This window comes from Stegodyphus dumicola, chromosome 4 (assembly GCF_044657685.1).
Source record: "Stegodyphus dumicola isolate Sdum_Otavi_A_Nest chromosome 4, ASM4465768v1".
Classification (NCBI taxonomy): Eukaryota; Metazoa; Arthropoda; class Arachnida; order Araneae; family Eresidae; genus Stegodyphus; species Stegodyphus dumicola.
The window spans coordinates 165,128,658-165,142,210 of NC_140771.1; the positions used below are offsets into that span (position 1 = coordinate 165,128,658).

At 29.6% G+C, this 13,553-nt stretch overlaps 1 protein-coding gene across 3 annotated transcripts in view; it reads left to right on the plus strand.

The window, feature by feature from the left end:
* The first annotated feature begins 751 nt into the window (after nt 1-751).
* LOC118196990 (L-gulonolactone oxidase-like) overlaps nt 752-13,553 on the plus strand; it is an 80,244-nt gene continuing 67,442 nt past the window's right edge. The window contains exons 1-4 of one of the 3 annotated variants that reach the window (XM_085815729.1): nt 752-948; nt 3,262-3,363; nt 9,543-9,668; nt 9,753-9,847. In XM_085815729.1, the coding sequence (XP_085671855.1) occupies nt 919-948; nt 3,262-3,363; nt 9,543-9,668; nt 9,753-9,847 (353 nt within the window). In that variant the 5' untranslated portion in view covers nt 752-918. Of the gene's footprint in view, nt 949-3,261; nt 3,364-9,460; nt 9,669-9,752; nt 9,848-13,553 lie in introns of those variants that run through there. The other 2 variants (XM_085815728.1, XM_085815730.1) reach the window with 2 other exon arrangements.

Here is a 13,553-nt window from a genome sequence, read left to right on the forward strand (position 1 = left end):
AGATTGTGATTTTTGTACCTAAGATCCCAGACTTTTTTTCAGGTCTCAAACTTAGAATTATGAGGAAATATAAATACAGTGTGAAGGAATTTTTTAAACTTGTACTATAACAAATTGCAACGGTCAAATAAATATATAATTTATTTATTTATTTTTGCTGGTATGCTCTCATACTGTGTATGGATTTATGATTTTGTCAATTACTGTTTTTCTGAAATAGACATGAATTTTTTGGGAACGGTAATAGTTAATGTTACTTTAGTTAAAATCATATGTACATCTCTGTGATGATATGTGTCTTTTGTAGTTAGGTCTCAAGATAAAGGTATACACATTGCCATGTAAGCACTTATTTTTTTTTTTTTAACTTAGCTAAAGTTTGCTTTTTAAGACACTAATTTTTGCAAATGAACACAGCTTTCTCCCCTTTTTACTACACTAATGGACACAATCGTATTGTTAGAAATTTTCTACTTCCTTTCCTTTTCTTTCTATAGCCCCTTTTTATTTCCTTCTATTACATTTGGGCCATTTATTTTTATTTTATTTTGTCCCATCTTTTCGTCCTGGACTTTCGAACTCGTATAATACGTACGAAGTTTTTTTTTACTCTCCTCTGAAATACAAAATTGCCCTTTTTCTACATACCTTTCCTTCGCACCTAAGCTTTATTTTTCGCCCGTTGGTGCAGAAAGACTTAGCGGGTGCAAAATAAGACATCTGTCTATTTTGTCTGTCTATTAGCAGGCTGAAAAATGTAGCTAAAAATGCAAAATCTTAAACCTGTGCGAAAATTGAGAAGTTATTTGAGCTTACCGTGGGTATGTTGCTTTAATGTATGTATTTACATGAGGTTTATTCGCTTTTGTATTTTGTGAAATAGTGGGCGAACTTACATCTGAAATAGAGGTTGTAAATATGAATACTACAAAAGTATATAACGTGTTGGTAAGTAATATTTTTTAACTTGCTATAATTATATAAGCAGACATGTTAACAGAATAATTGAAGTTTCCTTAATTCTCGTGTATTGCACTATTTTATCACAGTAGAAATTCATTTTTACTGAGTAATTAATATTTTTCTTTTATTTAAATCCTTCAAAAATATATGTATTTGGTTTGTGGATGTATTAAAATTTATACATTTCTACCTTTTCGTATTATATTAGTTTTTTTATTTAATATATCAGTACTTTTTTTCGGATGCTTGAAATTGAGATTAATGAAGCATTTTATAAAATTGTTCTGAAATAGCATGTAATTTTTAGAAACGTAATGCGGAAAATTCCATTAAAAGGAATTTATTGAATATGGTGGCTTCAGGATCTTATAAATATGCATATTTCCTTAAATTTTATTTACAGTAATGTCTCAAAAGTATCCGAATACATACCTCGCAATCCGTATACCGAATGCGAATACTTATTTCCCAGGAACATCAAGTGCATATATTTTCTAAGAGTAAAAATTGAGAATTTTTTGAAAACTCCATAAAATGCTTATTTAAGAGACACAAATTTAGTGAAATGTACAAGTGCTATCAAATTGAATAATAATAATGTATGCAAGCATATGAAAAATTTGCTTGAGCAATGCCAAACTTCTCGTTTAAATGCATTTGTTCACGTAAATTGCATCATTACATTTTTGTATACTTTTGAAAAACTGTATGATTATAGTAGAGTTTCAAAAATTCTGTTTCTAGGGCTTATACAACTAAGCTTGTTCTTAAATTTTTGTCTGAAGTGATATGAAAGAAAGATTTTATATCAATTTTTAATGATTAGAAGCAGATTATGTTGCAGACGATTAAGAACATTATTCCCATATGTTGATGTATTGCATTGGTTAGCACATAATGGTAGATATTTGCAGATACTGCACTCAGCTTTGTGCAACGACCAATTTATTTTCAAATGCTGTTTATTTGCTGTTAATTTCTGAGTTTCCATACTGTAAATAAAGCAGATAATATCTTAGTATAAGCACACATGACCATAAGCACAGATCTTGAGCACTAGCACATTTTTACTTTTATGAGTGTGCTACCATTACACCATGAAGGCATGCAGAAAGGAGGGAGAAAATACATTATAAGGTGATTTACCAATTTTAAATTAACTTTAATGGCAGCATCTTCTTTTTTTTGCACAAATGGAATGCAGGTTTCTGATACTTTGCCTTGCAGATCTGAAGAGAGAATAAAATAGAAACACATTGATTAGTTAAAACGTAAGACCTAATACATTCATACATGTGCTATGTTTACTGTAATGTGTATTGATGAGTATTATATAAATTTGTAAAGCATTTATTATATTAAATTGTATAGTGCATCTACAAAGTTACAAAACAAGTAAATATGGCATTTAATATCACATGCTGCTGAGGTTTTTTTTTTTTTTTTTTTTTCCCCCCTCTCCCTTGCTGTTTTGGTTACTAGCCACTACGCATTCTAAAACTTGAATAGTTTTAGCAATAAATCATAGCTAAGAAATTTCCGTTTTTTTATGATCACTGTAAGAACTAGCACAGAATGCACATTATAAAATTGTTTTGAAATTATTATATGTATAATGGAAAGTAAGTCGCCCAACAGGAAAGTGGTTATCGACTCTTGACTGCCATATCCAAGTGCATGGGTTCAAATCCTGGAAAAGACATGGATGTAATTTGTCCATCTCTTCATAGGAGGCCACCATGGCTCACCCATTAGTTGCCTTCATAATAAAGTTACCACTGCTTCTAGCCTTAGTAGTGGCATATGCCTATAAGCTGTTAGAGCCCACAATTAGGGGGAAAATAATAACTCATGGAATGCAAGAAATTAAATAACTGGCTATTAAAAAGTACAGCAAGATATGTTTCAGAAAGGATGTGAGACGCATTTTATAGTCGCATTTTATAGCCTCAACTATGCACCTGCTGAATAAATAAAGCTATTAACCAGCTGCAGATAGCAACTATATATATGAAGACATAAAGGGTTGTATTGCATTGCTATTTAGTTTAATAAATATAATGAACCCTTTCTAAGGTGACCAACATAAATTCCAGATGATTTGTAGATTTCTGTCAAGATAAGGGATCTGTATTGACAGAAGTCTTATCTTCTCTCATTCCCTATGTTAGACAGAGAATGTTCAATATCAGTGTTCATTTACATTTTCAGATATAATTATTATTTTCAGAGGTGTTCAATTAGAGAGAATTTAGTATATTTGAATCATCAAGTATTACATATGTTTTATTTTTATAGAAAACTGGAATTCAAAATGTGCATTTTAAAAATTGGTCAGAGACATTCCAATGTAGGCCTGAATTGTTTTTTATTCCTAGCACAGAAGAAGAAATTAAGCAGGTAATTATACTTTCATTCATCTCCCTATAAAACATATTTTTATTATTATTATTATTTAAAGTTTGGTGGTAAAATTAATTGATTTATAAAGTATAAATGCATTGTGAAAACTGTATGAAAAAACAGTTACTGAAGTAATAAATACTCAGAAAAGTTCTGCTTCTGCTTTCTCTCTCTCTCTTTTTTTTTTTTTAAGGGAAAGCAAACTAATATAAATATTATCTTTGTTGTTGTATACAGAATAATACAACAACAAATACCATTGTAGCTGTATACAGAATGATAGTGTTTCTTTTAAGCTTTGGAAGATACTGAAATAATGAAAAATATGAAGGACAGGCTACAGTAAGCATAAAACTTTGCCTAGCATGTTTATCTTGCCAATTAGAAAAACACTGGTTTAAAAAATTTACAGCACCCTGTAACGGTTTTAATGATGTAAATGCCATATTGCAGTGGTCTCGGAGGCAAATTGCATGGGCTCCAAATGCATGAATTGAAAGCAGCTGACAGGCCAGCCTTTTTTTTTTATCAAAATAAAAATTTAAAAAAAATAACAAATTTAAATCATTTTTTTAAATTAAATTATAAATTTCACTTGCTAAATAATCATAAAATATATGTAAAAATGATAATAAGACTAAGGGAAAACTTCAAATTTATTTTTTTTCTATCTGAAATCTAAATGTTGGTACCTGGAAAAAATATCTGTTAGTTACATTTTGTAATTCAAATATACTGACAGCTAATTATTAAATTTTGAGATAGATGCAGATTTTAAACAATTCTGACATGTTTAAATTATTGTGATATGATAGCAATTTTGTAGCAAAATACTGTATTCTCACAGAAATTTCTATTTCTCTCTTTATTCTATTATAGGAAAATCCCACAAGCACAAATTATAAAATTGTGTTGAAGACAAAAATTTATGCAACTTTTGTATAAAAGCAATCAAAATTTGAAATGTAACAAAAACAACGAATAAAAAATGGCAATATTGGAAACTGAATATTTATCATATGCATCGTCTGAATAATTGTTATGTGCATGGTTAACAGAATGTGGCATATTCTGAAACTCAAAGTCTGAGCCTATCAAAAGATCAATCTGTGGGTTGACACAATCATCATCTGTGATATAAATTCCCTTTCCAGCTAATTCTGATATCCAAGGTCCTTTCTGTAGACTAGGTATAGATCCACAAATTATAGGCTGATCTAACACAGGAATCTTGCAGCTATAACCAGTATGCAGATTCTCAACATCTATTTTATAACATTTATGATTCATATCAGATGTCTTGCCTCCAAACACAATATGTGTTAATTTTTTTATGAGCTGATCTTATTCCTAAAGATTCTACTTTTGATTTTAAAACATAGGAATATTCATCTCCAGTATCTATGAATTAAAATTAAAATCTATCAATTAAATTTAATAGCAATTCAAAATACTACAACTGAACATCAACACTAGGAAAATAGCTCACCCCGTAGAATAATAACAGGACTGTAAGAGCAAAACTATTATAATGTAAGCATATTACTATCCAGTTTATATGTACTTGATAAAAATAATATTGTAAAGCAGTGTAAATGATATTGAAAATCCAGTCAATGTGTAAATGAATTACAAGTTTAATTTTGATTATCTCAGTAAAAGTATTGTAAATATGAATTCATATAATGTCTAAATGTACACATAGCTGTCATGATTTTATGTATCCATCATATGTAACTTGTACAAGACAATGATTGTAATCAACATATCTATGCTTATACACAGGCCTTGTATGCCCATGTAATATTTATATGTATATTTTTACACGGAGGAAATTTTCCCTTCTGCCAGGATGACTACTAACACTGTAAGACTTTTACAACAAAGTCAGGTCAGTGGTTATCACGTTTAATGTATAACGGACGGTATAAGCTAGGCTAAAATTATCTAATTATCTCTTTCAGTTAATGTTGTAGATTGCGTTGTTCCTTAATCTTCTAGTTGGATCCGGCTTATTATTTTTTGCAGACTGTTAGAGCAATTTTATAAAAAGTAAGCTTGAACTTTCGATTATGTCAAAAAGAGTTTCCGATTCTCGAGCTGCCAAAGGATCTACAAAGCGAAAGCATGTTTTGATGTCCATCAAACAAAAAGGGGAATTGCTGCAAGAAATGGATAAAGGCATGAAGAAAGTGACAGAGAGGTTAGTGAAAACGAAAAAATTTCGATTGACAAGTTAGTCGGTATTCTCGGCACAGCAATTACAGGACTTGAACAGCGGAACTTTGTGACTAAACAAGAAATTATGTCTGTTAATAGAATTAAAGAAAAAGATTAGCACGATAAATGAAGCAGCTTACAACTTACATTAAAAGAAATGTTTAATGAAATAAACAAATAAATATTAAGCTTTTTTTGTTTTGTTTTGTTTGTAAATTTTGATACCCTTTAGATCATAATTGCACCTTATTTCGTAAATTATGGTTTCATAGTTTTAATTTTATAATTTCTGCATGCCATCTTACCAGATTTAAATTGATGATCCCTAATCCGGAATCGTCGAAGTCCCGACGAGTCCGGATTAAAGACTTTGTACTGTACATGATTTCTCTTCATTTACTGAGTTTCTCAACCAAACTCTTAACACATCTTCTGGAATACATGACTCCACATTGGGAAGGGCATTGCAAGAAGGGGAAAGAGCACTGCAGAATATTTATCTGATGTCATCCCAATGGATTCTAAAGATCTGAGGTGGGATTCAAGTTTATCATATAATTGAGTGATACTAAGCTTAGATTTGGTAGCATTTTTAACAACTAAAGTTAATAGTTCATGAACATAGTATTCCACTAACAATTCCTCATGGTCGAATCTTGCTTTGAGGTTTTCAATCGCTTTTGGATAATTTTCTTCTGTGGGTGGATAACTATCGATAATCTCTTTCGCTCTTGTACCTGGTGACATACATTGTATTAAATATTGGAATTTGTCTTCCAATTCCATTCAAATCTTGCTTTGAGGCTTTCAATCGCTTTTAAATAATTTTCTTCTGTGGGTGGATAACTATCGATAATCTCTTTTACTGTTGTACCTGGTGACATACATTGTATTAAATATTGGAATTTGTCTTCCAATTCCATTTCTTTATGATCGTGAATTCATTTAAACTGACTCCGGAAACATAACCATTCTTTAACTTCACCGCTAAATTTCGTTAGTTTGGGAAGTTTTATTTTTGATTTCTCATTACTTAATATATTCCTGTTTGGCTGTGGTTTACTTTCTATAAAAGAATTGATGCAAACTATAGCTTTATCAAATTAGATTTTATATTCTTCTACAGATTCAAATTCATCAGAATAACTTTTACCATTATCGTTTGCACTTAAGGCAAGTTATAAAATTTTGTGATCAAGAGTCATTAAACTAGCACTAATGTGTTCTAAAGTAGCTAACTTAATCTTAACATCATTTATTTCTATATTTTCATCATCAAACAGAGACATTAAACTTTTATATGTCTTAGTAAACGATGTTCGTAACGGAGATCGCTTCTTAACAAGATGCTCCATTGCAAACCAAAATTCATTTAATTATTTCTTATATAAAGTACTTACCTCTTATATTTAATCAAGTACCGAGGGTCACCAAATGTTAGATACGACAGTAAATGTACACCATTTTGTCCATTCATCAACTCATTTCTAAATAATCTCTCAAAATTTTAAACACAACCAAACAAGTTTATTCTACCAAAATAATAACATAATGTTTTACAGCTGTTGTCACTCAAGCAAAATAAAAAGGAAATTAATATTACACTGGTTGAATGTAGATGAACAATGCTATACTTTATAGCAATATTGGAGGAAATTGAATATTTATCATATGCATCGTTGTCTGAATAATTGTTATGTGCATGGTTAACAGAGTGTGGCATATTCCAAAACTTTGGTGACTTCAGCTAAAATGGTTGTGATAATACATAATTACCTGTATTCGTTTATTTATTTCTTTTTTTCATAGCATGTTTTGTTTCAAAATTCTTTAGAAATACTATGAAAAATGTATCCAAAAAGTGTTATAATTCTCACAAAGTATTTTTTTACGTTTAAAAACAATTCTGTGTTCTGTTCATTTAAACTTAAGGAAACGCAAATTCACAGCAGATTTAGAAATTATGCAGACATAGATTTTGCCTCTAACATTGGCATACATTAAAGAAAATCATCTTGGTGAAAGACGACTCACTCAGTAAGAAATTTTTAGTACTTATACATTGATTTAAGAGAAATTATGCTTAAATGAAATATTAATAATGCACTATTTTTTATTTCTTGTTATACATTATAGTTATAGTGCATCAACATGCAGAACAGTGAACTAAAAAATGTATTGAATCAATGGGTTATTATCAGGCTAAATCAGTTTTAGAAAAATAAACATCTAGCAACAGGAATTTGTTTAAGTGAGTTATTAACAGTTCTCCTTGCTTTTGTGTATGAATATGGTGATGACATATTCTTGCCATTCAGTTTGCGAATGTATAACAAAAATTTAAAAAAAAAAATCTGAAAGCTTTCAGATTTTAAATTACGTCTAAAGGGGCATTTTTTAAAATTACCTTTATTCATTAAATATCATGTTCTTTGCACTTAAATTCATAAAATTCATTCAAGAGCAATATCACAAAATAATTTTAAATTGAGCATTTCTGATACACAGTCTCACACGCTGGAGATAAAAAATTTTTTTCTGTACAACGTTGCCATTGCTCGCTTTGAAATCCTTGAGTTTGTTAATCAAAAATTTGCTAAAGTTTTAAAAAATATGAAATCAATAATAAAACAAATTCCAAATTTGGGCTTCCAAATGCCCATATTTGCAGTAGTTTGATGGCTCTAGGTACCGTTGTTTTATCACAATGCGAGAAACAGACATACATGTATGCAGATTCTTCATTATTTAATTTCTTCAAATATAATACAGGGCAATAGTATTTGGTGGCAACAGTTTGAAAAGTGAAACGGACATTGAGAGTGATTCGAGGCAAAATCGCAAAATGAAAACCATAGTTTCTCAGGGACAAATTCCTTTGGACTAAAAATATTTAATAAAATATTTAGTAAACTTTTACCAATAAAATATACTTTTTCATATAGATATTTCAAGGAAGAAAAAATAGAAATTCACGATTTACAAAATTAGGGCTTAAAACCATATTTACGTAATTTTAAAGCAAATAATGAAAACATATCATGAATGATGTGCAACTAAAATAGTGATTTATGAATTTTTTTTAATTTAGTATTTTCACAAATGGTAATTGAAAACTGTTGTTCCTAAATTAATATTTTTCTAATTTAAAAATGAATTTTTAGAGATTTGCTTTGTAAAATTTTAATTGCATATCATTTTTAGCAGTATTTATGTAAAGTCTCCAAAAATGTTGTAATATCTCAGTTAATTTTAAGCATTACTTAGCTAATTTAGACAATAGAAAGTTTTTTTTTTTAATCATTACACCCATTTTATGTTTAATTCCATTTTTCTCCATGTAAGAGTATAAAAAAAGCTTTATACATTTTTACTTTGATATTTATTTGACCAAAATTATTGTATGTTTCTCAGCATGATACTATTTGATTCATTTCTTAAACTGAAATCATGAATATAAAGCTAACCATTTAGTGTGTATTTAGTTTTTCAATATAATCTTTTCCTAAACAAACTGCACGAGAGAGTTTTGGTTAAATACATCATCTCAGACAATTTATATAAGCAATCTTGTAGGAGTTTTCTGTTCTTTTAGTATAACAATCATGCAAAATGAGAGGAAAAACATTCTAATTTTTTACCACTGTTATAAAAAATATGTTATTTATTGAAAGCTTTTTCTGGATAATTCCAAAACTCTGCTTATTAAGGCTGTATTGGTATGGTACTGTGTATTCAAGAAATCAGTATTTTTTTATCTCAGAATACAATCAGTCATTTAAAAATAATGTCAAATAGATTTTTTTAAAATTTTTATTTATTTATTTATTTATTTATTTTTAAAAAATTTTTTTTTGTTTTGTTTTGTTAAAAGTTGGCTTCCAGCTGTTGAATGTAGAATTTGCCGTTTAATAGATTGTATCACAAAACGATAAAATATCTGTGTTGTATCGCAGATATTGGAATTTGCACGAGAGAAAAGGAAGAAGGTCCGTGTAGTGGGCTGTAGACATTCTCCATCTGATATTGCTTGCACAGATGATGTTATGATAAGTCTGAAGAATTTCAATAGAATTCTGAAGGTACATTTTTTTTTGTCTGTCTTTTTCATTAACTTATTTAAGGTATCTAATTGTAAATTTCTAACTAATATCTTGTGTATCAAGGTTGATAAAAAGAACCTACAAGTAATGGTTGAAGCTGGGGCAGTTATAAGTGACCTGAATGAAAGCTTATATTCACATAATCTTGCTCTTCCTGTGTAAGTATTTTTAAATTCATTTAACTATTAAAATTCACTAATTAAAATACTTTTATCTTCCAGATTCAGTTATGTTTAAACTTCTGTTTGTACTTTAATTTTTTTCCAAGTCCTTCAAATTAGCTGATAATTAAAACCAGAAAGTATACTTTTTTTTTTTTTAAATTTTTGATTCTGTTGATTGTAAGTAAAATGAAAAATATAACTACTTTTGAGAAATAAAAGTCCTTTGCATATTGTTTCTCTTCATTTTGTTTTGGGAACATCCAGGTAACAGGAATGCTAATGAATTTAAACTGCCCATTCATAAATCCAGTATCTTAAGCAGCTTGCTTAATGAAATTAATGATAATGTTCTGCTAGAAATCCCCAGAGAATTTTTCATATTTAAATGAATAAACTACTCATATGTAAATAATTTTTTCAAGCATTGTTTATGTTTTAACTCTATATTTCTAGTTTTATATAGAGATTCATAATGATATGATTGATTTCAAAGGTAAACAAGTTTATAAATGTTTCTGTGGAATGTTATTCAGAATTGCCAAAAAATTTCTTTTATAATTTATTTATTTGCTTAATTTATTTTATGTGGATGAACAGAGGGGTGAGGACATATGCCAAAAGATTCAAATCACCTGTGTACACTAGCTAAATAAATGCTACTTTTTTTTTAAATAATGATTTTTTTTAACGAGTACCTTTAGAGGGAAGTAATAAATTATTACATCAAATGTGAAAAGTAAGCATGAATTGGTCCCAAGTAAGTTGATTTTTCGCTTACTTCCAAATGCTCTTTTGAAAATCATACCATATTAACATGTGTAATTTTGATAAACATATTAGTTTATTACTTTTCCCAAGAACCAAAAGAAAAAAAAAATATTTTAAAGGATGGTATTTACACTGTTTAGAATAAACTTTTTTATGTGTAATCCTTTTTTACTTTATAAAAGGCCTTAAAAATGTAAGGTTACCTTATATATGAGGCTGATTTGTATTTAGGCTGATATAGTACTATAAGGGGGGAGGGAATTATGTAAATTATTTAGCATATTCTATTTAGGAACTTTCATATATACACTTTTACTAATGAACTTGTTTATTGTTTATAAATCTAAGCTTCACTATTTCATTCAATAATTGCAAGGTAATTTTGTTTTAAATATTAATTTATTTGAGTTTTGTTTGTTTTATGTCAAGAGATTTAAAAGAAATTAGCACTATTCATAGTGAATAATACAGTGTCATTTTTCTCACTGAAAAAAAATGTATTTTAAAAATTGGTTTTCACTGAAATATTTGAAGAAACAAATTAATTATGTAAAATATAAAAAATAATTAAATTTTTTTTATAAAGTTTACTGATTGACAACATTCGGAAGTAAACAGTTACAATACAATGCAGATTGTCTGAATATGATGGCCCTACTCCAATTTGGGTTAAAAAAAAAGTTTTGATAATTCCTTATTTCAAAATTTATCCCAGCCTAGCATTTACACAGTGCCAAAGGCTGCTCATTATTATGAACTACTGTATTTGCCACTTCTCAAAACTTTTAATTGTCTAATTTTTTTTATATAAATTCATTGCATATGCATTCATGTTTACAAAAATTGCAGTACTATGAAGGAATAAAATCAACTAATCAGCATGAAACTTGCGAGAAACATAAAGTGAGGTCTATGTGCAAATGATTAGAAAAGTAGAATAATTGCATTTGTCTGAATTCTGCAAAATCTTTAAAACTACTTTGTGAAGCATATAAATGTAGTTGCTGCTGAACATTGAATCATTGTAAGATAGTTGAAAACTGTTCTACAGGATGCATTACATATTGCTAGCAAAAGGCAACACATAAGCAAAATGCAGTGTTTTAACAGGGATTATTGGCCTATGTGAAGGAGGATTTTTCATACCGTGATATTGTTGTTTGTTTGCAACATGATATCATAACTGTTACATGTAAGTATTGGAATAGACAATTAAAATTAATTAATTGAATCAAAAATCTGGCAATGGGCCAAAATATGTGCCAGTGCCATAGGACCTTGGATATCTTATGTATATGGCTGTGACAAATCATTTAGTTTCTTCTCAAATATTAACTTAATATTGGAGTACTGATATTCCACAAGAAAGCAATAAGCTCTGCTAACAACATGAAGCAGGACATATAGCACTCACAAGCAGTGCAAGGGGCTAAGCTTTTTTATCTCTAAGCAACAAATGGCCAGTATGGCTGAAAATACAATCATTTCATATGTATTTAAATGCCATGCCCCACCAGTCCAAGGAGGCTAACATATTAATTAAGTGACTGTTTAATGCATCCCTGTTATGACCATTGTGTTATATATGTAATTGTAACTGTATCTATTATCATCATTAATCATAACTGTAATATAGAATAATAGATTAGCAATGTAGAATAAACAATGCTTGTGTACATCTTGTAATCATCACTGAGCACATACCCAACATATAAAAACAAAACACATTGCTTGTATACTATGTTTAATATATAATATAGGCAGCAGTGTGATTGCCTGTACTGCTCAAGTTCGAACATAAAACGGGACAACCAATGACACCACCAGTAGTGACAGAGCTTGCAATGTTGATCGTAAACAGCAGTAGCACCTCAGCAACAGAACAGCATCGTAGGCCCCAGGAGGATAATGTCAATCTGGATAGAGAATGCAAGGGGTCTTTATTCACTTACTCAGGGTAAATGATAGATGGCCCCTGCGCTTAAACTTATCCTATAGATGTACTGTTCATCTGCATGATAATGACTGGTATTGTAACCTGGACTCAATTGTGGGTGAGTGGGCTGGCTGAAAAAGCATTTTCATTGTTTTCTCCATCAGTTAAGTGCATATGAGCCAGTTTGTCGTAGAAAATCCTCCACAGAGACATCTCTCTCCAAAAAAGCCCTCATATACTTTGCCATAATCAAATAAACCAAATCAGAGAACTTGATAATCAAATCTGCTTCACAGAGAATTGTGCAAACATTCCTTTATGGAAAACAGTGAATCCTCAGTGCCTTAAATTTAAGAATATACGAATTAGAGTATAGCCCACAACTTGGCAAATTGTATTTTCTAACAAGTCCCACTTTCACCTGTATGGTACTTGTGTGTTATTGCAACCATCTTAGTAGAAATCACCAGATTTTCAGAATATGTCGAAGCTCTGGCAATCATGCTCATAACAATTTTTCAGTCAAGCAAGGTTGCCATTTTTGTGTGTTCTTTTTGTTTTCTATTCTAAGTTTCTGAAATGTGTATAAAGAGATTGTGATTTTTTTTGCCCTAAACTTAATTTTAAAATATGTTTTTGTGAAATTTGCCTGCAATAGAAGAAACTGTGATAAAACTTCTGCAGAACTACAGAGTTTTGCTGCAAAATCTGTAAAGGGTACATTTTATCACATAAAAAATATATATCACATAAAAATGCACATCTGTAAAGGGTACATTTTATCACATAAAAAATATATATCACATAAAAATGCACATCTGTAAAGGGTACATTTTATCACATAAAAAATATATATCACATAAAAATGCACATCTGTAAAGGGTACATTTTATCATTACATATGGAGGAATATGGAGGTGCATTTAGTAGACAGCTGGCATTGCCTAGGTTTATGTACTGAGCAAGGAATTTCAACCTTGTTGACATTTTGTGGGA